Genomic DNA, 27,143 nt, shown 5'->3' on the forward strand with positions numbered 1-27,143 from the left:
GATTGGGGCATTCCCTTGAAATTCTCTTAGTATTTCAGTGTGCTTTCTAATGGATAAATCTTTAATGACTTCCAGAAAATAAGCAGGGGGTGTCTCCTACCCTTGTAACTGTAAATATGACAAATAAAAATTCATATTACCCGAACTTTGACTCCAAATAAACATGATACGTGGTACTTACCTGACAAACTGTGATTTTGAAAGTTTAAAGTGTAGGTATATGGTGGGCATATAAAGTTCACATTGCCCAACTTGGCTACAAAATTTGTTTTAAAAGGCCCAGCACGATTATTTTGTAGCATTTGGATCATTTCAGAAGTTTCACTTTTAGGCACTCAATGTATTTCTTTGTTTTTCCTGTTGAATTCTTCTTGTCTAGAGGGAGAAGGAGAGGAAGAGGAAGAGGATGAGGAGGAAGAAGATGAAGAAGAGGAGGATGAAGAGGAAGATGAAGAAGACAAAGATGCAGATGCCCTGGGTGAAAGTTTGGGTGGTGACACTGAGCTGCCTGGGTTTACCCTCCCTGGCATCACGTCTCAGGAGCCTGGCTTAGAGCAGGAAAACATGGGCCCTTTGGAGGGAGCCACCTACCAGGTGCCAGATGCCATCGAGTGGGAGCAGCAGAACCATGGTCTGGGTAAGAGTCATACGTGTTTCCCTTTCCCTCCTCCCTCTCCTTTTATTTTTCTAAGGTGGACAGCTTTCTTTCGTTGGCATCGATTATGGAGCAAAATGGATTTACTGTTCATATTTATGGATGGTTCATTTGGAAAAAAGTTATCAGTTTTTTCTTCAATAGGTTTATATTTAGTGCTTTTGAATAGCCAGCTTCCAAACAATGTGCCCACTAAGAGCATGGTTGCCTAATTTTTAGAAGGAACTCCAACTTGCCTTCTGAGCTGGAAGACAGCTGCGGCTTTGGGAGGACTTCCAAACTGGGGAGCGGGTGTGTGTGGCCAGTGTGCTAATGATTAGCGTGAATGGTCTGGAGTCAGAAAACAAATGGATTTTGTCACCTTCTGTACTTCGAGAATTTACTCTCTAGGGGGATTTCTGCCCCCCGCTCTGGGTGAGCGTTCAGCAGTCCCATGACATTTTTGTTCATTCTGTGGTTGCAATTCATTGTCAAACAGTCTCAGCTCAGCAGTCAGTGTCCAGCCCTTTCTTACGCTCTGTCAGTCATGCCCTGGATTTTCAGTGATTGATTCTGTGGATGCAGGCAGACCCCTGCCCTGAAACTTCCCTCCCTGTCAACAAGGAGGCTCCCCTGTGTGTTTCTCCTTTTTGCTTTTTCTTGGGGGACACTATTAAATAGCTCTGAGTGATTCCTCGAGGCCTTGCTCTCTTGACTGGAAGTGAAGTGACCTCTTCTCCAAAGAAATCCCCTCTATGAAATTCCTTAGCCTTTAACGACTAAGCCTGTTTCTAGCCTTCAGTGCAGCATAAGCTAGGTTTAGAAGCCATAGAACCACTTTTTGGGGATTTGATTGAAAATTTGGATATTGGTCTGGGACTTGGCTCTGGAATGTCATACTATGTACCTTGAGTGCCTTGGTTGAAACTTTCAATTTAGAATCCTGTTACATATGCTTTCTTAAAAATCATTCTCCTTTCCCCCCATAAAAACTCTCTTGTAGATCAGTGGTGAGAAAGGGTGAGTACCCTGAAACCAGTATGGAGTGGGAAAATCTGTTTATCACATGATTGTGTAATTTAAAACAAGCTCTTTTTTTTTCAAGCTCAAACTGGAATTGGTTAAACCTTTAAAGGTTTGCAATCTAAGGAGAAATCCTTTTCATAACCTCTAGAGCTAAAATAAGATGCATGAGGATGTTTAATGCCATCTTCTCATCCTTTATAGAGCTCTTTGATGAACTGTCCTTTAGATTTGGTTAATTAATTTTATCTAACAAACCTAACTGAGCACCTACTAAGTTCCTGGCACTTTGCATAGCATTGGGAACACAAAATAAGGGTAATGCCTTTTCTTGATTAGAGTAGAGCCCATTTCATAAAGGTTTCAGTGCAGGGAGTTCTGGAATAAAAATCATTTATAAGAGAGCACAGCAGAAATGTAGAGGGGCTCATTTACATTAGCTTGGAGTGTGCATAGCTGCCACTTGTAAGATATATAGGTAGGAGATAGCTTGTAGAATATATAGGGAAAGAGGCCCAATAAAGGTACAAAGGCATTAGGGGGACGAAACAGCCTGGTGCATACAGATGGGTTGGCAAAGAACACTGTAAGTGAATAAAAAGAAACTCTAGGAAATGTAGTAGCAGATGAGTCTGGAAAGGTGAGCAAAAGGCTGGATCATGAAGAACTTTGAATGCCAACAGTTTTTAACTTGCCCTTTATGAAAACTATTCTGGTGATAGTGTTATGGAGCAAGAGAAGAAGAACATGAGATTGGAGAGAGAAAAAGGCCATTTATGAGACCAGTGGTGTCCATGTGAGAAACGACGGTGTAAACTAGGGCAGAGGTAGTGGGAATGGGGACAAAGGAGCTAAACTGAGAGCAGTTTGATTACAAGTACTAATGGATTTTGGGGGTTGGGGAAAGAGAGAGAAAGCAAGTTGAGGATAATTTCTAGTTTTTTGGCTGGGTAAATGGGTAGTGAAAGTAGGGAATAGAGGAAGAGAAGTGAGTTTCATATTGAAGATGATGAGCATGTTGAATATGAGGACCCTATGGGGTATCCACAAGGGACCTAGATTTTAAGTCTTGAATTCAAGAAAGAAGTCTGGTACTGAGATATAATCCTGTATGTCACTGAGATTATACAACAAATGACAGAATAATGAGAGCTTTCTGCCCCATGTGTGCTGCCTGACAGAAAAGATGTCAAAAATGCAATCTTTTAAAACTTCAATATAAGGACAGCAAAATGGCCTTTGAAAAACAAGGGAGAGACTGTCAGAAAAGAAAAAAAACTGAAGTTAAATAATATATATGGTCTTATTTTCTAAAAATCAAGATATTTAAAAAAGTTACGTATGTCTTTTTGTGTTAGACACTAAGAATTAAGTCTCTTTATATGTTAAATAAGTAACATATTTCATATAACATATATGGAAAAAAAAGATAATCAATTATCCAGCAAATCAACTACTATGAGTTTGTTTCATAAAGCCTGCAATAAATGGGCCTTTTGAAACAGATGAAGAAATGGGAATTGTGGTTGAAATCAGGCTGATATTTCCTGTGGAATATGCATATGGTAAGGAAAGAAGGTAATAAAGGGTGGACTTCTGCTGGGCAGGCAGAAGGTGTCAGTAATGTGCATACAGTATTTCCTAAATTATTTTCTGAATAAATTCAGCATGTAATTGGGCAGCAAATTACTTTAAGAACATATTAAATGAAGCTGATAAAAGATTATAAAGATATCAGCATCTTATAAAAAACACAAAATAAGATGAACACTGGCCTGTAAACACATGAATAAGTATTTTGTCTGAAATGCTCCTGTTCTATACAAACTGGTTGAAGTGAACAAAATACAAAGATAACTTTTTACAAAGCAGGTTCAAAACAGACAACATCTATACATCAGGTGAATCTCTAGGTGATGGCCTTGTAATATGAACATTATCATGTACAGTTAAACAGTCTTTTTTCAATGGATGGTATGAATACTCAGAGACTCTAGCACTTTACTAGAGAGAGGAGAGAGGGAGAGAGGGTTGCCTCTGTACAAAGTATAGAGGTCATATGGTATCCACCTCTGTATTGTGGTCATGGAAACCAGCTTTCCCACTTATGAAGTTGACTTGCCATCGGCAAATAATTAAAGTAATTGGAGGGGTTTTTGGATCTTAGAAAAATATGTAGAATCTAAAATGATCATTTGGGCTGTGGTGTTACAATGCTCTTCAATACAAATTTACCACTCAACAAGGGTCAAATTTCAACTGCATTGAGTTTTAAATTATATACAATAAACGACTCCCACTTAAAGTATACAATTTTATGAGTTTCAACAGTTGTGTATACTCATGCAACCTCCATCACAAGCAAAATGCAGAATATTTCCATCACCCCTCCCTTCCCTGCTCCCAGTAATTCCTCCTGCCCTTTACAGTCCCCAGGTCCAGGTAACCACTGATCCACTTAGTTACATAGATTATTTTGCATTTTCTAGAATTTTATATAAATGGAATCATATAGCATATTCCTTATTGTGTCTGGCTTCTTTCACTTAGCAGAATGATTTTGAGATTCAACCACATGGCCTGTATGAGCAATCTGTTCCTTTTCATAGCTGGATGGTGTTCAATTATATGGACAAACCACCTTTTATTTATCTAGTCACCTGTTGATGAACATTTGGGTTGTTCTCAGTTTTTGGCTAATAGCGGTTAAAATTTAAATTGTGTCAGGCTTGAGGACCAGGACAAACAGTTGTCTTGTCCTCCTGACCTGCCTCCTGATTCCAGCCCAGCCCCCATGCCCATCTGAGGTTTTTTAAGTTAGTGATATCAATTTGGTGATTTGGTATGTTTTTTTTTACAGTGATTTCTCCAAGTCCTGAGGTTTTTTTTTTCTTTGCTGTGATTTTATTTATTTATTTATTTGTAGATAATTATTTTTTATTGGAGGGTAGTTGACATACAGTATTACATTAGTTTCAGGTGTACAACACAATGATTCAACATTTATATACATGATAATTCTAGCTACCAGCTATCACCATACAAAGTTGTTACAGTATTTTGACTATATTCCTTATGGTATACATTACATCCCGGTTACTTATTTATTTTACAATTGGAAGTCTGTACTTTTTTTTTTTTTTTGAGAGGGCATCTCTCATATTTGTTGATCAAATGGTTGTTAACAACAATAAAATTCTGTATAGGGGGGTCAGTGCTCAATGCACAATCATTAATCCATCTCAAGCCTAATTCTCATCAGTCTCCAATCTTCTGAGGCATAACGAACAAGTTCTTACATGGAGAACAAATTCTTACATAGTGAATAAGTTACATGGTGAACAGTACAAGGGCAGTCATCACAGAAATTTTCGGTTTTGATCACGCATTATGAACTTTAAACAATCAGTTCAAATATGAATATTCATTTGATTTTTATACTTGATTTATATGTGGATACCACATTTCTCTACTATTATTATTTTTAATAAAATGCTGAAGTGGTAGGTAGATGCAAGATAAAGGTAGAAAACATAGTTTAGTGTTGTAAAAGAGCAAATGTAGATGATCAGGTTTGTGCCTGTAGACTATGTGTTAATCCAAGCTAGACAAGGGCAATAAAACATCCACGGATGCAGAAGATTTCTCTCAGAACAGGGGGGGTGGGGTTCTAAGCCTCACCTCTGTTGATCCCCAATTTCTCACCTGATGGCCCCCCTGCAACTGTGCCTGTCTAAGGTTGTTCCTCCCTTGAGGAATCTTACCCAGCTCTGGCTAACCAGTCATCTTCTTGGGCCATACAGGGAGATGTAAAGTTGGTAAGTGAGAGAGAAGCCATATTGTTTAAAAAGGTTAGCTTTTTACTTCTTTGCAGATTTATGCCCTGTGGCTTCTATGCCCAGCATTTGTCGTGAGGTATCTTTACCACTTGGAGGAATTATGATACTCGGTAAATTCAATATAAGGCACGAATTCTATTTAAGGGTTGTAATTAGGAAGGAAGAAGAAAAGCTATAGAAGTAGCAAGCGGAAGAAAACATGGGAAGATTGATTATTTCTTTGACATATCTTCTTGTAGAGTAACTTCAGCATGCATAGGTTTTAAATTACTAATTAAATTGTGCACACACATTAACATAATAGGAGTACAGTTATATAACCAAAGCAGACCTATAATTATCAGCCATCTCCAGTGAAACCAAGAAAACCAGTTAGGCACCTTAGGCATTTGTGAAAACTTATCTATGATATGGTGGATATTGTCCAACTGAACTTGAACAATCTGAGAGAAAGCAGACAAATTAAAACAACCCATTCCTGGGGACTGTTCACATCCCATATGTTCTGTTAACAGTAGATAGTCTGTAGTTGTAAGATTTTGGAGTGTTACAACTTGCACTTCTCCTAATTCTTGGTTGAGTTCCAACAGTATAGATCCAGCCAAATTTGTTGTTTTACTGTATGCACAGGCCAGCTTAGATATCTCCTTCTTCATTCCAATGGCAAGTCCAGGAACTGGTGGGATGAATGCAGCTACAGCTGTAGCAGCACCTGGATCTTTGTTGAGGTTTTTTGATGATCATCTTCTGGTATGAGTCTTCTAGAGAGAGCTGATGTTGGAAGTTCTTCTTCATATTGTATCTTAGTTCATTTTCTGGGTAGCCAAATTAGGCTTTGATCCTCTGTATAAACACAAACAGACCCTTTGCCTACACTTTGATATGCCCTTTATACCATTGTGTAGAACTCATTGGAGGTCACCACACAGGAACTGCTTCTTTTTTTTTTTTTTTCTTGAGAGAAAGGAATATTATCAGAAAAATGTACCTCCATAGCCAATCATCTGACACCCTTTAAGTGATCAAAATTAAGGATATTTAAAGCATGCATTAATCATTGATTTACAGTTAGTTTTATCCTATCAGGGAGTAATCCCCCTTTTCTTTCTTTTTTTTTTGGTTATCATTTAATCTACACTTACATGATGAATATTATGTTTACTAGGCTCTCCTCTATACCAGGTCCCCCTATAAATCCCTTTACAGTCACTATCAGCATAGCAAAATGTTGTAGAATCACTACTTGTCTTCTCCGTGTTGTACAGCCCTCTCCTTTCTCCCACCCCCACCATGCATGCTAATCTTAATACCCCCTTCTTGTCCCCCCCTTATCCCTCCCTACCCACCCATCTTCCCCAGTCCCTTTCCCTTTGGTACCTGTTAGTCCATTCTTGGGTTCTGTGATTCTGCTGCTGTTTTGTTCCTTCAGTTTTTCCTTTGTTCTTTATACTCCACAGATGAGTGAAATCATTTGCTATTTCTCTTTCTCTGCTTGGCTTATTTCACTGAGCATTTAATCCCTCCTTCATATTTAAATGATAATCTCCATCCATGTAGCTGCAAATGGTAGGATTTGCCCTCTTCTTATGGCTGAGTAGTATTCCATTGTGTATATGTACAAGATCTTCTTTATCTATTCATCTATTGAGTGACATTTAGGTTGCTTCCAATTCTTGGCTATTGTAAATAGTGCTGCAATAAACATAGGGGTGCATCTGTCTTTCTCAAACTTGATTGCTGCGTTCTTAGGGTAAATTCCTAGGAGTGGAATTCCTGGGTCCAATGGTAAGTCTGTTTTGAGCATTTTGATGAACCTCCATACTGCTTTCCACAATGGTGGAACTAATTTACATTCCCACCAGCAGTGTAGGAGGGTTCCCCTTTCTCCGCAGTCTTCCCAACATTTGTTGTTGTTTGTTTTTTGGATATCAGCCATCCTTACTGGTGTGAGGTGATACCTCATAGTAGTTTTAGTTTGCATTTCTCTGATAATTAGTGATGTGGAGCATCTTTTCATGTGTCTGTTGGCCATCTGTATTTCTTTTTTGGAGAACTGTCTGTTCAGTTCCTCTGCCCATTTTTTAATTGGGTTATTTGTTTTTTGTTTGTTGAGGCGTGTGAGCTCTTTATATATTCTGGACTTTATCGGATCTGTCATTTTCAAATATATTCTCCCATACTGTAGGGCTCCTTTTTGTTCTATTGATGGTGTCTTTTGCTGTACAGAAGCTTTTCAGCTTAATATAGTCCCACTTGTTCACTTTTGCTATTGTTTACTTGCCCGGGGAGAAATGTTCAAGAAGAGGTCACTCATGTTTATGTCTAAGAGGTTTTTGCGTATGTTTTTTCCACGAGTTTAATGGTTTCATGACTTACATTCAGGGCTTTGATCCATTTTGAGTTTACTTTTGTATATGGGGTTAGACAATGGTCCAGTTTCATTCTCCTACATGTAGCTGTCCAGTTTTGCCAGCACCATCTGTTGAAGAGACTGTAATTTCACCATTGTATGTCCATGGCTCCTTTATCAAATATTAATTGATGATATATATCTGGGTTAATGTCTGGATTCTCTAGTCTGTTCCACTGGTCTGTGGCTCTGTTCTTGTGCCAATACCAAATTGTCTTGATTACTATGGCTTTGTAGTAGAGCTTGAAGTTGGGGAGTGAGATCCCCCCTACTTTTTTCTTCTTTCTCAGGATTGCTTTGGCTATTCGGGGTCTTTGGTGTTTCCATATGAATTTTTGAATTATTTGTTCCAATTCATTGAAGAATGTTGCTGGTAGTTTCATAGGGATTGCATCAAATCTGTATATTGCTTTGGGCAGGATGGCCATTTTGACAATATTAATTCTTCCTAGCCACGAGCATGGGATGAGTTTCCATTTGTTAGTGTCCCCTTTAATTTCTCTTAAGAGTGACTTGTAGTTTTTAGAGTATAAGTCTTTCACTTCTTTGGTTAGGTTTATTCCTAGGTATTTTATTCTTTTTGATGCAATTGTGAATGGAGTTGTTTTCCTGATTTCTCTTTCTGTTAGTTCATTGTTAGTGTATAGGAATGCCACAGATTTCTGTGTGTTAATTCTGCATCCTGCGACTTTGCTGTATTCCGATATCAGTTCTAGTAGTTTTGGCGTGGAGTCTTTAGGGTTTTTATGTACAGTATCATGTCATCTGCAAATAGTGACAGTTTAACTTCTTCTTTACCAATCTGGATTCCTTGTATTTTTTTGTTTTGTCTGATTGCTGTGGCTAGGACCTCCAGTACTATGTTAAATAACAGTGGGGAGAGTAGGCATCCCTGTCTAGTTCCCGATCTCAGAGGAAAAGCTTTCAGCTTCTTGCTGTTCAATATAATGTTGGCTGTGGGTTTATCATAAATGGCCTTTATTATGTTGAGGTACTTGCCCTCTATTCCCATTTTGCTGAGAGTTTTTATCATGAATGGAAGTTGAATTTTGTCAAATGCTTTTCCAGCATCTATGGAGATGATCATGTGGTTTTTGTCTTTCTTTTTGTTGATGTGGTGGATGATGTTGATGGACTTTTGAATGTTGTACCATCCTTGCATCCCTGGGATGAATCCCACTTGGTCATGGTGTATGATCCTTTTGATGTATTTTTGAATTCGGTTTGCTAATATTTTGTTGAGTATTTTTGCATCTACGTTCATCAGGGATATTGGTCTGTAGTTTTCTTTTTTGGTGGGGTCTTTGCCTGGTTTTGGTATTTGGGTGATGTTGGCTTCATAAAATGAGTTTGGGAGTGCTCCCTCCTCTTCTGTTTTTTGGAAAACTTTAAGGAGAATGGGTATTATGTCTTCGCTGTATGTCTGATAAAATTCCGAGGTGAATCCCTCTGGCCTGGGGGTTTTGTTCCTTGGTAGTTTTTTGATTACCACTTCAATTTCATTGCTGGTAATTGGTCTGTTTAGATTTTGTGTTTCTTCCTTGGTCAGTCTTGGGAGGTTGTATTTTTCTAGGAAGTTGTCCATTTCTCCTAGGTTTCCCAGCTTGTTAGCATATAGGTTTTCATAGTACTCTCTAATAATTCTTTGTATTTCTGTGGGGTCTGTCATGATTTTTCCTTTCTCATTTCTGATTCTGTTGATTTGTGTTGACTCTCTTTTCCTCTTAATAAGTCTGGCTAGAGGCTTATCTATTTTGTTAATTTTCTCGAAGAACCAGCTCTTGGTTTCATTGATTTTTGCTATTGTTTTATTCTTCTCAATTTTATTTATTTCTTCTCTGATCTTTATTATGTCCCTCCTTCTGCTGACCTTAGGTCTCATTTGTTCTTCCTTTTCCAATTTCAGTAGTTGTGACTTTAGACCATTCATTCAGGATTGTTCTTCCTTTTTAAAATATGCTTGGATTGCTATATACTTTCCTCTTAAGACTGCTTTTGCTGTGTCCCACAGTAGTTGGGGCTTTTTGTTGTCGTCATTTGTTTCCATATATTGCTGAATCTCCATTTTGATTTGGTCATTGATCCATTGATTATTTAGGAGCATGTTGTTAAGCCTCCATGTGTATGTGAGCCTTTTTGCTTTCTTTGTACAGTTTATTTCTAGTTTTATGCCTTTGTGGTCTGAAAAGTTGGTTGGTAGGATTTCAATCTTTTGGAATTTACTGAGGCTCTTTTGGTGGCCTAGTATGTGGTCTATTCTGGAGAATGTTCCATGTACACTTGAGAAGAATGTGTATCCTGTTGCTTTTGGATGTAGAGTTCTGTAGATGTCTATTAGGTCCATCTGTTCTAGTGTGTTGTTCAGTGCCTCTGTGTCCTTACTTATTTTCTGTCTGGTGGATCTGTCCTTTGGAGTGAGTGGTGTGTTGAAGTCTCCTAGAATGAATGCATTGCATTCTATTTCCTCCTTTAATTCTGTTAGTATTTGTTTCACATATGTTGGTGCTCCTGTATTGGGTACATATATATTTATAATTGTTATATCCTCTTGTTGGACTGAGCCTTTATCATTATATAATGTCCTTCTTTATCTTTTGTTACTTTCTTCATTTTGAAGTCTGTTTTGTCTGATACCAGAATTGCAACACCTGATTTCTTCTCTCTGTTGTTTGCATGAAATATCTTTTTCCATCCCTTGACTTTAAGTCTGTGCATGTCTTTGGGTTTGAGGTGAGTCTCTTGTAAGCAGCATATGGATGGATCTTGCTTTTTTATCCATTCTATTACTCTGTGTCTTTTGATTGGTGCATTCAGTCCATTTACATTTAGGGTGATTATTGAAAGGTATGTACTTATTGCCATTCCAGGCTTTAAGTTTGTGGCTACCAAAGGTTCAGGGTTAGCTTCTTTACTATCTTACTGTCTCACTTAACTCGCTTGTTGAACTATTATAAACATGGTCTTATGATTCTTTATTTCTCTCCCTTCTTATTCCTCCTCCTTCCTTCTTCATATGTTGGGTGTTTTGTTCTGTGTTCTTTTTAGGAGTGCTCCCATCTAGAGCAGTCCCTGTAGGATGCCCTGTAGAGGTGGTTTGTGGGAGGCAAATTCCCTCAACTTTTGCTTATCTGGGAATTGTTTAATCCCTCCTTCATATTTAAATGATAATCATGCTGAATACAGTAGTCTTGGTTCGAGGCCCTTCTGTTTCATTGCATTAAGTATATCATGCCATTCTCTTCTGGCCTGTAGGGTTTCTGTTGAGAAGTCTGATGATAGCCTGATGGGTTTTCCTTTGTAGGTAAGCTTTTTTTTCTTTCTCTCTGGCTGCCTTTAATATTTTGTCCTTGTCTTTGATCTTTGCCATTTTAATTATTATGTGTCTTGGTGTTGCCTTCCTTGGATCCCTTGTCATGGGAGTTCTGTGTACCTCTGTCGTCTGAGAGGCCATTTCCTCCCCTAGTTTGGGGAGGTTTTCAGTAATTATTTCTTCAAAGACACTTTCTATCCCTTTTTCTCTCTCTTTTTCTTCTGGTACCCCTATAATTTGGATATTGTTCCATTTTGATTGGTCACTCAGCTCTCTTGTTCTTTCATTCCTGGAGATCCTTTTATCTCTCTTTGCATCAGCTTCTCTGCGTTCCTGTTCTCTGTTTTCTAGTCCATTAATGGTCTCTTGCATCTCATCCATTCTGTTCTGAAGTCCTTCCAGAGCTTGTTTTATTTCTGTATTCTCCTTCCTTAGTTTTTACATATTTCTCTGCACGTCCATCAGCATGGTCGTGACTTTTGTTTCAAATTCTTTTTCAGGAAGACTGGTTAAATCTATCTCCCCAGGTTCCTTCTCAGGGGAAGATGTAGCATATGCCGAAGCTGTCTGGGTTAGTCTTGTCTGGATCATATTTTTTTGCCTTTTCATGTTGATAGGTGCTATTGACTGTCAGCTGGGGAGGCCAAACTTTTCACCTGCTACTGGCCTTTCTTTACAGGGACAACTGTGACCCCTAGTGGCTTGTGTTGGGTAATTGCGTGTAGACTGGGTCTTTGTGTCTTGCCCGGCCGGTATGGAGGATGCTCCCTTTCTGAGGGCGGGGCCTGCCTTAGGCTGCTTCTCTGCTTTTGCAGCACCCGAGGGGTAATGGACAGGGGGCTGTTTGGCTGTGTACCTCCGTGAGGGCTCTCAGAGCTGTTGCCCAGGGGGTTAGTGCGCCCGGTTTTCCCTGTAATTTCCAGCCACTGGGCTGTGACCTGTGTTGTTTCCGTCCAGCTGTTACATCCCTGTCCCTTTAAGACTTTCAAAAAGCACTCGCTTTTCTGTGTCACAGTGGCATCAGCTTCGGAACCCGCTCAGAGGTCTTGCTGCCCTGTTTCCCTAGTTTCCAGCCCTCCATGCATGTACTGTGTCTGCGCTCTGGTGCGGGTGGCTGGGGCTGGGTGTTTAGCAGTCCTGGGCTCCCTCTCCCTCCCTGCTCCGACACCTCTCCTCCCACCAGGAGCTGGGGGAAGGCGTGCTTGGGTCCCGCCTTGCCGGGGGTTTTATCTTACCCCTTTCACCAGGCACTGGGCTCTCGCATGTGTGGATGTAGTCTGGTTGTTGTCCTGTGTCTTCTGGTCTCTCTTTTAGGATTAGTTGTATTTGTTGTATTTTCAAAAATATATATGTTTTTGGGAGGAGATTCCCATTGTCCTACTCATGCCACCATGTTGGCTCCGCCCCTGAGGTTTTTTTAATATCATATTTTTCTTATTATAATAATTTACCATTTCTCTAAATGTCTCTTATTTTTTACTGTCACTTCTTTTCCCAATAATTCATTTTGTCACATATTTTTAGCCTTGTGGATTTCCTGGGAACCAAAAATGTAATAAATCTTTTAAGCTTTTCTTTTTTCTACTGTGAGTAGACTGAGTAGTGTCTGGGTCCAAAATTTCATTAGCTCATCAACTTTTTCTTGGAGTGACAGGAGTATCTAGTAACTCAAAACGAATAACAACATCTGGATCAATACCAATTGATACGGTTTCCTAAATATTCTCAGCTCAGATGAGATAGAGGGAAACCTCCCCCATTTGTTATAGAGTTTGTGGTAGGTAGAATAATGCCTCCCTGAAGATGTCTGTGTCCTAATTTCTGGGACTTGTGAGTATGTTTCCTTATCACAAAAAGGATTCTGCTGATGTGATTAAGAATCTTGAGATGGGGAGGTTATCCTGGATTATCTGGGTGGGTAAAGTATAGTCACAAGTGTCCTTAGAAGGGGAATGCAGGGTCATAGCCAGAGAAAGATATGTAGCAGAGGCAGAAGTCTGAGTGATGTGGCCATGAGCCAAGGATGGATGGCTGATTTCAGAAGCTGCTAAGGGCAAGGAGATGGATTCTCCCCTTGAGCCGGTAGAGGGAGCACAACCCTGCTGACCCCTTAATTTTAGCCCCTCTATCCCCATTTCAGACTTTTGACCTGCAGAACTATATGGTAATAAATTTGTGTTGTTTAGAGCTACTATGTTTGTGGTTATTTGTTATAGCAGAAATAGGAAACTGATACAGATTTTAATAAATATTTCATGAGCAGTGTCACTGATTTGTATGGTAGCTGCAGAGTGGGAACATTATAAACTTAAGTGTGGTATTTTCTTAATCATTAAAAATGCAAAGATTGAGGCACTTTATAAAATAACCCTGTTTAATATAATAAAATTTTAATTGGCCATCTACTTCATTCCTATTTTTAAGTGGGTTATTTTATTTATAGATTATCACATCCTATTTTACAACATGAATGGTATTCCAAAGCAAATGCTAAAACCCATATAAGCTTTTAAAAATGAACAGATTGAAGTGGGTGGTTGGGATTGGTTAAAAATAATGCAAACTTTTTGAATAGATTATCGTTTCATTTCCAGTGAAGTAACAAGAGCAGAAAACTTAGGTGACTTTCTAAGGCAAAGTGGTAGATTCATGGTTCAAATTCTCTGAACTTCTGTTTTCTGCATTGTCACATACGAACCACCTCCAATGCTTTGGAAGGAGAGAGCTCAGATTCTTGATCTTGTTGGGAGGGGTGACTGTGGAATGAGCTGTATGTTGGGATAGAGAGAATTGGGAGTGAAAGTTCCATGCTATGGTTGAGATGGATTGACTGATAAAAGCTAGTGGCTTATAGGAAGCTCTTTATTCACCTATGAAGAATCAATTTCTTTTCTGATCTAACAAGCTCATTTTGAAATTTCTTGGAAAGAACCTGGGGAGAGAGCAGATAGCATGACCCACACCACTTCTTATCCTATTACTATAATAAATCACACAATTATCCTTTTTAAAGTATAAAATCTATATGACCAGAGTCAACATATCCACTTTAATGTTTAATTATTTGAAATATTTCAAATTATTTCTTTATAAAACATGGTGTCTATTCAATTAATGGTCTAGGGGTGTTTGTAAGAAGGAGAGGAATGAAGAGCACTCATGTATCTGTTTTCCATCAGACATTCATTGAGCATCTACTAAGTGTGTGGTGTATGTTGTGGAAATACCAAGAGGCTGACATATGAAGAGATAAATTACCATGGGGCAGAGAGCGCCCCATAGATGTGAAGTTAGTGCAGTTCCTCAGTGGAGAACAGGATCATTGCAAATCAGGGATTACTTTAAGTGGGCAGCCATCTGTGAGGTGTGACTTCAGGTGCCCAATCCCATAATTATATCGCTCTTCCTTAAGTAGGCCTTAACGTGGTGCCTACTTTTCCATATTGTAGACTTCCTTTGGATTGAGATAGTGTATCTTGAAAAGGCCTTAGAAAAATGCAGACCTGCTGTCTAGGAAGGATAATGCATTAAGATATTCTCATTAAGTAATTATTATTCATTTACCAGATTCATTAGCAAGTGACTTACAATTATTTTAAAATGAAAGAGAGAGGAACACAGGACAGATGTGTTTTGAATTGAATGTAGCTTGAACTGCAGGTAAACGGGTATGGCGGGTTAGACCTTTTAGAAACTGAGTATTTGACTATGAGAAAGCCAGATCTTTTGCCATAAAATATGTCAGCTCTTCTCATTCTACTCCTCATCTTCCTTATTCTTTTAAAACACTTAACCATGTAGCTGAGATAGGACACTTAAATACAGTGCAACATGGGCTGTGGCACCAAGGAAAAGATGCTGCGCAAAAGATAGTGGGAAGTGTGAGATTTCAAACAGCTCTTTATTGCAGCAAATGTCAGTATGTTTTGATGTGAATGTGTTAAGCTGTGGATTCAAAGCTTGCTCAGGAAGCTCCCAGGGCTAGCATGACTGGGAAGGAGAGGGAGGAAAAACCTTACTTAGTCCAGTGTAACCAAATTCAGTGCAAGGATGGCTGAAGCCCCAGACTAGCGGTTCTCAGTCACGCCTGTGCCCTGGAACCATGTAGAGAGCTGTAACAAAATACCAGTTCCTGGGCCCTACCCTAGAGGGCAGCTGGCCTAAGCTGAACCTGCTGCTTGTTCCCTTGGGGTGAGGCAGTTTCTGTTTATGCAGGGTGATGGAGAAAGGATTTTAGTGTTTCTATATTCTATGAATGGAATCACCATCAGTAAGGATTCACATTACATTTGGTGATCTTTGTGTATTGGCTTAGTGTGTCTTAAAATTTTTTTTATTTATTTTAATGACTGAAACAAAACAGAGATAGCTGTAGCTTCTGGAAGAACCGTTTGTTCTTGCAGGTCCTGTACCTCTCCTCACACTTGACCCTGACCTCTTTTTGGGCCAGGATTAGTCTAAAAAAAGAAACCAGCTTTTGACAGTCAGATAGAGAACAAACTTAAAGTCAATATCCATGCTTTTGCTTTTCCAGAAGGCCCATGGTCACATTACAGGCTCCTAAATCTGGACTGTGGAGGCTGGTTCCCTGACTCCTGCATCTGAGATGACTGAGCATCTCCTGGTATGAGTTTCCTTGTGTGCGTTTGCCTGTAGTCCCTTCTTGTCCTGAGATGGTGCCCAGGGTTTCTGGATTTCAGAGTAATACCATTCACTCTTTTCTTTGGAAAGAATTGAGTTATTTTATCCTAGACAGGAGGAACAGAAAACTTGGGTGCAGACCTCCGTTTTCATATGGCAGGACAACCTGGTAGCAGAATTTAAAAGAGAGATTGTGATCCTTGCTTTCTGTACCTTACAAAGATGAGTGCATAAGGGAGGTCAGGGCTGCAAAGGAAGGTGTCTTCCATGTCAAAGATACTGTTCCTTTGTAGATCTTTCCATCTGATCTGTTGACTACTAATTAATAGTAGTTTGGGACTTCTAAGGAGAAAAGTTTGTCCATTTTCCAGTGGAAAAGATTCAATAAACTCAGGATTTTACTAGGTTTTAAGTACACTTATTTCCTGAGTTTTCCATTTATTTATTTTTATCCTGTTGTACTGTAGGTATTTTGGTTAGAAGCCTTAAATCCTCTTTTTTAGCCTCAAGGTCAGTTATAAATAGATTAAATACATCAAAATAAATAGATTTCCTTCTTCAGCCCATTTCCAACCTTGCTTGCAGATGTGTACTGAGGACCACATATACTGAAATTTATGTAAACTAAAAGTTAGAAAGAGAGCTGGTCAAGCCTAAGGAAAATCAGGTGTTGGCCTAAAAGCAGTTTAATATACTCTGTTTTTTTCCTTTCATTTTGGTGTTCATGACACTTCTGATGAGCAGTTATGTGCATTGGCTATATCAAACTTTGGTGTTCCCTTAATACAGGAAATGTTAAGTTGTTTGGAAAGACAAAAGGATTAATGGCATGGGTAACAGTGTGGATATGCTAATTTTTTTTGAAGACCAATACAGTGATTCTTTACAGCTTTTTGTAGGGTTTTTTACCAAGATCTCAAGCAGAAAGAACTGACATTTCAGGAATTCACTAATCCAAGAGTCTTAGGCAGAACTCAGATCATTAACATGCACACACATCATTCACTTTGCCCAAGTCAGCTGTGGAACACTGCAAATTCCCTTCTCTCCTCTTAAGTTTTCTTTTGGGAAAATGGGTGAGGGAAACCTAAAAATGCAGTTAGTAGAGTGTCTGTGCAGCACAGTGGCAGCTGTACTACCTATGTGTATGATTTTGTATGTCCAGAACATGGAGGTGACACCCTCAGGCATAAAGCCTCTCAGGGTGATCCTTCATTCAGGAAGTTGGACAGCGGTCTTGGTTGTTAAAATAAAATTCTTTGCACCAGCTGGGTCTCTCCAGGACTGTAGTAGTGGGTTCTGTGTGAGCTAGAAGAACTGCCAGCCTCTCAAGCTGGCCTCAGGAAGCTAAAATTATTTTGAAATTCAAAAGATTACTGGTGCAAAGTAAAAATGCAATGTAGCAGAAGTGAAGGAGGGATTCAGTGCTCACACAAGGAATCAGAGATTTAGATCGATAACTGGTAGATTCAACATTTCATGATAGGAAGCATTTCTTAAAATGTGTTTGTCACTTTCATACACCTCTGATATATTCAGGGACTGCCATGATCTTTCTGGGGTCTACCTTCATGCTTTGTTTTTCCTGGCTGCTCTGTCTGAGACCTCTGGCTTCACTGGGCTGAGTACTGTCACCAGAATGTGCACTTCTGCAGGTATGCATCTGTCCCTACCCAGCTCTTGCTGAAGCCCTTCCTGGCAACCCCAATTCACACTGAGTCCTCTTTTGGAAGTCCTCCAGCAGTTATTGTCAGAACCTCTCAACTTCTATTCACTGCATTTATTTTGCTTATTATTTTGGGGGAACCTCACAGCATCTAGTGCTCAGTGTTGAGTACTGTTAACTGCTTAAAAGGGGATTCTCCTCCAGCAGGGAGCCATTCTGGGCCTGACACTTTCCAGCACAGTTAGGAGGGGGCATAGATATATGCTTTATTGCACTCTGCCAGTTAAACATAGTTTCTTATGTAACTATTTTGGATAGCAACATGGGGTTTTTCAAATGGTGTTAGCTTGGTTACTGGAAGAAATGGAAACCAGTTAGGTAGTGAGGGCTTTCCACAATGCTTCTAACTGACATTAAGCTTAAATGACATATGGCACATAGGACTTCATCTGATTTTAACTTTCTCTGGGTCTCTCTGTGTACCTCAAAATAGTTTTTGCATCTACAAAGCCTTTAGTAATTAACTAATTGTAGCATACCTTTGGGTCATAAACCAAAGATAGCATTGCAAAGTTATACTTTCCAGAACATAATCTAACATTTTATTTTATTTTTCTAACTTTATTGAGATATAATTGACATGTAACACTGTACAAGTTTAGGATGTATAGTATGTTAATTTGATATACTCACATATGCAAAACGATTACTGCCATAGCATTAGCTAACACCTGCACTATGTCACATAGCTACCATTTCTTTTCTGTGGTGAGTAATCCAACATTTTAGAATTTTTTTTAGAATTAACTTTGAATGATTCTATGCTGTAGAAATGATCAGACCTTGGGAATGCTGGGCCAGCTACCTTCGTTGTCTTAGCATCTGAATCAGATGGAGTCAGGTGAAAGCATTTTCATAGTAATAAGTCATTTAGAAACTTTCCAAATAGTTAATTAGGTGGCTTAATAGAGACAAGTCTTTTGATAACCTCTACAAAAGAATAAAAACAGCCATAGCTTCACTGAGATGGAAGTCAGAAATTTGTTAAACCTGATTCTCTTTTCCACTGAATCATTGCTTCCCCAAGTCTGAGAATCCAGATGTCTTTTTGTTTCTCACTTCTGGCTACAGTAAAATTATAATTGTAATATAGTATTTTAAATGCTTTAGGGTCCTAGCTTGAAAAAAATTTTCTGTTTTCATGTCTTTAATGCCCTGTAGGAAGTCCTAGATATTGGATTCTTATATCAAAGTTTCCCTAAAAATAAGTTTGGACTGTTGATTAGAAAGATCTTTCTGAAAACTTAAACCCAAATATCTCAGCTCCAAATTATTCATTTTCATTTCTCTTAATGATAAGTATGAGGTAAAGGACTGTGGGGAAGTTGGGGTTCCTATGGCCAGGATCCTCACTGAACTTAAACCACCTGATGATGTAACTGGCCTGTTGCTGGCTGCTGCTTACACAGCAATAACCTCTTATTTAGGCAATAAGCTATTATTGCGCTATATAGAGAGCTAGGCCCATTGCTCTAGGTGGAGGTAGAGATGCTAGTGCTCGACCTACTGCGGGGAGAACAAGCCGGGTAATAAACCCTTTCACCCCAAAGAACTTTTTGCTGTCAATTTCTTTGGTCACACTGAATCCATAGCAAACTTGCCCGGGGCTGAAACCCATTGGCAAGACAAGGACTTAATGCTTTCCAGAAGCTAAAATCCTTGTCTGTATTTTCATAATTATGTTGAATTAGAGAATTGAAAAACAAATCACATTTCTTTCATTAGGAATGAATTTATGTGAAAGTTCAGCAGTCAGTTTTCCTTTGGAGAGCTAGGAAAGGAGTCTTGGAACTAAGCCAGGAAATAATCTTTTCATCAGCTACAGTTAATAAAAACATTAATAAGGCATATTATATCTGAGAAGAATGAACTAATTCCTTTGTAATCAGAGTGTACTTGTAGGCTCAGTTGTGGAATTATTAACATGTGAAAGCATCTAGTAGGCTCCTCTGAAAATTAAACAAGAAGGAATAGTGGGAGAAGAGGGATATTTTTCAGAGAGGGAGAAATTAAGTATAAATGGTCCTTTGAAAAATACAGAGGAAGGTAAACAAAGATGATGTTAAAGGCTTCCAATTACATTGAAACTGAAAAAGTAGTGAAAACAGTGTCCTTATTTCTTGATTTGAAGTTACATGATGCTAAATTAAGGCAAATTACTTCATCAAATGTTGTTGTTCCACTGTATTAAGAATCTGGAATATTTGGAGTCTCTTAAATTTTATTTCTTTTAATCTGGATTGGAGAAAGAATGTCCTTAACTTTTTCATTTTAGAAAATAGAGTGATTCAGTAATTTCCCCCATCTCCAATTGAGACCATAAAAGAATGATGCTAAAGCCTCAGAGCTAAGCTTAATGATGATGTGAGGTTGCAGTCAGTGGGTGAACTTATTCATTTCATTTCAGCATTTGAGAATTAATAACCACAGGGTTCTGCTTTTCCAACTCATAACTTTTCTGCTTTTCTGTTGGACAGAAAGATTCTTTCACAGAAATCTGGAACAAAATATAGGTATATGGTCGACAAGGAGTCTTAGTTTCAATTCATGTGAAGAATCTTTAAAATAAACTTTACAAGCATACAGATTATCAAGACCCAGGGAAGTAATTTACAACAGAGGCAAACTCACAGCTGAGGGAATTTTGATTTACACCTTCCGTCTCTAAGTTTTCCTGCTGGGCTGAAATCTTTCTAAAATAATGGGATTTGAATTTCAAGCTGCTTCTCTTGAAAGAGGACAGCAACTGTTTGGAACAGGATGGATTTGATGGATCCTCAGGGATAAATACCCAAAGTAATGTTGACAACTTCCAACTGGATAACATTTGATGTGAAATCAGCCATAGGCACCAGATGAATTACCACCTGGGTTTGTTTATCACAAGCCTGACAAATTATTGCACATCTTGTAGCACCGAGGCCTTGGGCTTCTGAGCCCTGCCATGTGGGAAACAGATGGGTAATGAATGCTGTGCACAGAGTTAGGGTGAAGAGTTGTTACCAGGTAGGCCTTCCTATTCAGGGCTGAGCCATAAAACCACAGAGAGAAATAAAGACAACTCATTAACTTAATCCACTAATAAAAAGAAGGTGGGGGCAAACCCCGGGAAGAACCACCACACGGGGTCTTGCAGCCTCTCTTCCTCCTCCTCTCTGGCCCTCACCCCCACCTTACACCCTTCCTGTGAGTCCTGGGGACATTGGCTCCGGACTGTCCCAGAGAGGCTCCACATGTATCAAGGATTTTTAAAAGCTCATTAATCAATAAAGGATCCAGGCAGATGCCGCAACTGGTTCAAAAGAGAGATTAAAGTATTACAGATTTACATGGAGTCAAGGACTGTTAAAATGAATGAAATAGATGCAGGACTGACATTTTCCAAGGGGTAAGAGCTGTCCCTCCACTGGACAATTAATTTGATTGTTTGGACACCAATTATTTGTATTGCTATCAGTTAGCTATACTTAAAGAGTTGTAAAATAGCCCCAAGGCTGTGCAGGGCCCTAATAGAATCAGGTAATTCTTAGAGGCTCCAACACTCCACTAAGAGAATGTTCAATAATCTCTTCCTTATTCTAAAGTTTACATGTTTTTCTTACATTCTGAAGTAAGAATATCTTGTGACCCTAGTTTAATTGGAAGCATTTATATTGTGAAAGGATACATGTTAGCTAAAAGAACTGAATGGCGAACTGTGGACAAGTGGGTATCTATCTGTCAGGGGTGGCTAGCTGCCATAACAAATAACTCCAGTCATGGTGGCTTAACATAATAGATTTATTGCCCTCTTCACAGTTCCCACAGTCACTCAGTTACACCTCCACCAAATGCCTCACCATTTTCATGGGCCTAGCAACCTCACTGGACCCTCTGCACCCAGCCAGAAGACAGGAAAAGGAGAGACCTTAGGGAAGGTTGCTCAGAACTCCTCAGTGTGCAATAGACTCATTTCCTTCTCGTCAGGTTCCTTTGGTGAGAACTAGTCACATGGCCCTACCTGGATGGAGGTGGGGCAGGTGGTGGTGGTGAATGTGGCTTAGCGGGAAGAAAACCAGCTGGGTGAGCACTTTGCATATTCAGGGTCTGCTTCCAGGGGCACTTCTCTTAGGAAGGCAAACCCCAGAAAACTGCTAGATCATTAGGGATGAGCAGAACACAGTGTCTGCCCTCGAGGAGCATAGGATTCCTGAAGAAGAGAAATCCATAATGTGAGGCAGGATGTGACATATGCTGTAAAGAAAGAGTGCTCTGAAAGTACCAAAGGATAAAATAGTGAGTTCAACCACGGGGAACCATGGAGGTATTAGAGACAACATAAGGGATGGCAGCTGAGAGCCCAGGACTTGGAGTCAGGAAGTTCTGAATTCAAGCCTTCTCTGCCACCACTGGCCCTGGATGGGTTTTAAACCTCTCTGAGGCTTGGCTTTCCTAATTCTAAAAACGGCATAATAACTTAGCTCATAAGGTGGTTCTAACATTTAATGACTAGATACATATGTACAAAGTGAAGCAGACATTTTTACAAAAGCTTTACAATTGGCTATGGTAGGAATATTTATGCCACAAAAGTAGGTAAAAGCTACAAACTTGGGCTTAATTTACTGTTTTCTTGATTGTCTAGAATTAAAATGATGGAAAAAATACTCATAATGCAGATTAAACTTAAAAAAATTGTGTACAGTGCCAAAGCTGAGAATGGCTTCAATTTAATGAATAAGGATGAGAATAATTTGTGTCAGGATGAGAAACGGTTGAACAGTAGATCACACATCAAATTTAATAACAAAATATATTGGGAAAAGAGGTAATGTGTTGGGATTCAACCTGTCCAATCATGGATGAATTGCAACCATACATTAGTTAGAGAGAGAAAAGTTTGGCAAAAACCAATGAAAGCATCTGTGAGAATCAATTGGCTGTGTAGGATTTACAATAATGCATATGATATCTGTTGCTGTTATTACACACTGTGTAAATTTTACCAGTAAAATTTATAATAAACACACACACCCCTTTTCTCAGGAGAGCTGGTTATTAAGCATTTACCAGCATATCACCTCCATCTCCACTTGTTTGGTCCTTACTGGGATTGAAGAACACTTACCACTATCCTACTACAGCGTTCTTCAACAGCTTTTTCTCTCTAGGCAGAATAATCTGTGATTCATTGATCTTTTCTTATAGGTTTTAGTTTCCAGATGTCCTCTGAGCTGGCTGGAATTGGGCAAAGAGCCTTTCTATACCTGAGGTGTACAGAACTGGGCACATGAGAGTATTCCAGACAGGAGATGTGCCCTGCTGGGTTCAGTGGGAAACCTGCCTTGCAGGGAGCCCAGGAGGATGCCTGCAATGGGCATGACCTGGCACTCAGGAGACCTGGGTTCCTGCCTGGCAGGATGTTTCCCCCATAAGTATCCTAACAGTTACCTCACCTAAAGCAAAAGTTTGAATTGAGGTGAATTTAAAAGTTCTCTGCAACCTTAAACTCTGCATTTCTGTGGCTGCTTCTTCAACTTAGACTGTTAAATATTGTGCTTCTTGGTTTATCAAGAGAAATGCAAATATAATAGAATCAATGATTCAATTTGGAGATTTAAGAGATAGTGTTTCCTTACACATGTGTGACTCTCATACAGTTCACTAATTATTTTAACACATATTACCTTGTTTGTCCTAATAATGAGAGAAATGGGGAGTTATTAATATCCTCATTTTACTCCTGACAAAACAGGCTCAAGGTAGTTCATAACCTGTTCTAGCACAGAGCTAGTCGGCACAGAAGCTAGGTCTCGGGATTTCAGGTCTGTTTCTCCAGCATCTTTTCCCTTCAGTCAGCCTGAACAGAAAATCCCACTGAGCTCATAAGTCGTCTCATTACATGTCTTCTTAGCACAAATTGAAAAAAAAGTCTATGTAAAGGTAAATTACAACTTTTTTTCTGATGAAGTAAATAAATCCATCCTTTCTGAGATCAAGCAAGGAGGTGAAGAAGAAGTAACTAACAGTGGATTGCTTGTTAGGATAGTAATTGCTGTAGAACTCAGGCATTGAGCATGAATGTGCACACCCTGGAGTGGGCATCGGCTGACAGGACAACCTGTGAGGTGACAGCAGCTTGGAGTAGATGGTGTTTGACTTTTTGCTTTATTTCAGGCAGTGAATATAGTCCTGTGTAAAAGCTGGAATTTTTGCAAGCATTTGAGTGTGTAACTTGGGATATGTGTAATTGTAATTACAAGCAGTTCTTGCCTCTAGTATTTTTCTTACTCTTTATAGCATAACTGGCAGACCAGCTTTAATGATGATGCTATCACAGAGTGACTTCTTAAGTGAACAAGGGGTGCTAAAAAATTAACAGGGTTATATTACATTTGCAAATGGCATCAGGATTTTTTCTTATACTATTCTAGGTTTCCTGATTTTTTTCCTCATAGCATTTAGTTTGGAGTTGCCATATTTTATGCGGCAAGTTCCTAAAGAGGTAGCAATTTGTTGAAGTTAAGTATAGACATAGAGGTGGTACTCAGAGAAAGAGGATCTATGTTGGTGGTGCATTTCCTCTAGTGAGGCGTAATCATCCCCTTCCTTCTTCAGCAAGGTTCCAGTGAGGGGCATGGGAGCCAGGAGTTGCTGTTGGGAATTCTGTCCCTAATTTGTTGTGCAATATGTTAATGAAATGAAGACTCAAGTTTTCTGTCTTTAAAATGGAGATAAAAACAGTCCATAAGAATCATTATGCTGGAGGATAGGCAGACACCTGAATGTCTTGGGGTCTTGTCTCAGGCACCATCTGCTATCAAGTGAAAAGATGGATCTTCTTCCAATACACCAGTAGGTGTCGCTGCAGTCAACTAAAACTCCAGGAAAGAGGAAAAAGGAAACACTAGCCGCTATTAAAATTAACTGAGCATCTAGTTTTCTTCCCCACTGCAGACTCAATCCTTTACGATATACTACTATTTATTATTTTAATAGCATATGTCCAATAATGACAAATCTCTCCAGGAAAAAAAGCTGATTCAGCAAACCATTCCATTCCATCTTTCATTCATAGCAATTCATTCATTTGAGAAATATTCACCAGGTACTTACAACTTGCCAGGCTCCAGATGTGCAATGATGAACAGTACAGGCTGGCTTTACAGAGCTTCCTGTCTGGTGGGAAAGACAGGCAATTAAAGAGACAATATCAAAAAGGAAATAATTATAGTACAGAGAGATTAGTGTAACCATAGGGTATGTACTAGATGAAAAGAAGTAGATGACAGGGGGACCTGGGTGAGCTGAGGGGTAAGGGATGGTTGCCGGGTTAAAATAGTGTTTCAGAAGGTGCCTATATCATGCCTCAAGGCACAAATTAGAAAGCTGGTGTCTAGATTCTTTCACTCCACTGAAAATTCTCATGAGTTCTTATTGTGGTTCAATTTACCTCCTTTATCACCAAGTACCATTTGAAATGCCTTTAAAAAAAAGTCTTCCTTCCTGATTTTATTTCCATAAAAATATTTGAAAGATTAAAAAAAATTAACCATGATTTATATTGCTGTCATTACCTCTCCCTTGATATACTGAAAACTGCTTGATAAAGTTGAATGTCAAGGCATTCTGTCTCTCCCTGTTTCTTCACTGATACCTCACTAGGGTATTTGGATTAAACAAAAAGCTTCATATTCCATCAGGTACTGAAGTCAGCCCAAAACACACCTGGGAGCCACTCCAGTGACAGTTAGGTGACCTGGCTGGAGGGAAGGACTGGCCATGCATTAGGTCAGGGACATTTTTTAAGCAGATAATAAAGAAAGAAATATTGATAAGAAACATGATATATTCTGCTATATCTCCATTAAATCATGAATTACATTTTGAAACCCTAAATTCAATTTGTCAAGAGCCCCAAATATTGATTTTGGGATGAATAAAAACAAATTAGTAGATCTGAATGCCTCCTTTGTAGGAAACTCAAAAATTTTTATTTCAAAGACAGCAGAGATGTGTTCTGATAAATCAGTAACAACTTTTCTTGTTTCCTTTTTAGTTAAGAAAGTGCAAAACTAAGGTTTTTTTTTTTTGGTATCATTAATCTACAATTACTTGAGCAACATTATGGTTGCTAGACTCCCCTCATCATCGTTAAGTTTGTTTTTTTAAAAACTTAACTCTGGGGTCTTCCCTCACCTATATTTGATTCATTCAAAAAACACTTATTTGTCACATTACAAAAACCATGGTCTCAAGGCTAGTATGACTGTATCTATTAATCTTTCCAACTATTTTCCTTGTAATAAAGAAAAATATATGTTCCAATGTACCAGGTTACAAAACAAATTGTCAAGAGCTAAACATTCAGAGCAGTGAAAGGCGTAGCTGTGTACAATTTCTCTTAATCCACATACACATCTTCTCTTCCATTCCCATGCTCAGAAACTTGAAGTGTTTGGTACAGTCTTAATTTGTGAAAAGAAACATTGTAGTATCATGAGAGGAGCCCTGGGGAAACTTATCTGCTCTGGCTTTGTTTCTAATGTATGGTGTGGACTTGGATAACTCTTAGTTGCCCTGAGCTTTAGATTTTCATCTGTGTAAAGGGGCTTTGGACATATCTGAGGTCAGGATGTAGAAGTCCTTTAATTTTTCTCTGCACTCACTTTTTGACTCAAAGGAAGAGGTAACGCAGCCCCTGTCCAAGCCCCTGTGATCTGGATCCTGCCAACTTCTTCCTCTTCTTGAAAATGACAGGGGTACCAAGATATTTGGGAATTCTCACTGTTAAAGTTATACATCTTAGTGTCATTGCTTAATTCCTCTGTTTCTCTCAGTTCCCACATCCAGTCAGGTGCAAAGTCCATCAGTTCTGTCTCCCAAGTGCCTGGTGAATATTCCCCGTTCCTTGCCACCCCGCCTTCCCTAGGCCAGCGTCGTCTTTTGCCCGGACTGCTGCAGGAGCCTCTCTACTGATCTCCTTTTTTGCAGTCTCTTCCACTTCCAGTCCATTCTTTACACTGTTTTCAGTGACATCTTTCTAAAACACAAATCTGATTGTATTTGTTGAGCAGCAGGAACCCCACTGAATAAATATTTATATTGTGAGAGGGTGTTATGTCAGGTTCTGAGAGATAATAAATTTGAATAGGACAGCATAGTCCCATTTAAATTAAAACCTTGTGTTGACTACCTCATTTACCTATGGGATAAAGTGAGTTTCCTTTAATGGCCTTTGAGGCTGTGCACATTTTGACCTTAGGTCTGCCTTCCAATAACCTTGCCTGCAGGTATCTCTTCGCTTGCCATGTGTGCACTTCGCATCCCCGCCACACTGAGCTCTTCTCAACCTGTGTATGCAGTGTTCTACATGTTCCTGAGATTTTGCACATCCAGACCTCTGTCTGGAATTCACTTCCCCACTTCTGTCTTGATTGACCGTGGAATGCCTTAGTCTGCATTACTTGATAAAAATGTCATTTTACTTCGGAATTCTCATGAGTTGATTACTTCCTTGTTTATACTTCCACAGCCTTATGCTGATGATGCTGAATTGGATTTGTTAATGTCTGTCTTCA

General features: G+C 39.1%; 1 protein-coding gene across 7 annotated transcripts in view; it reads left to right on the forward strand.

Annotated features, from left to right (window-relative positions):
- ARMH4 (armadillo like helical domain containing 4) overlaps window positions 1-27,143 on the forward strand; it is a 179,310-nt gene that overhangs the window by 92,619 nt on the left and 59,548 nt on the right. For all 7 annotated transcript variants that reach the window (XM_037007073.2, XM_037007076.2, XM_073242340.1 and 4 more), the window contains one exon: window positions 380-637. In XM_037007073.2, coding sequence (XP_036862968.2) covers window positions 380-637 — 258 coding nt within the window. The remainder of the gene's footprint in view (window positions 1-379; window positions 638-27,143) is intronic.

The sequence above is a fragment of the Manis javanica genome, chromosome 8, assembly GCF_040802235.1.
Source record: "Manis javanica isolate MJ-LG chromosome 8, MJ_LKY, whole genome shotgun sequence".
Taxonomy (NCBI): domain Eukaryota; kingdom Metazoa; phylum Chordata; class Mammalia; order Pholidota; family Manidae; genus Manis; species Manis javanica.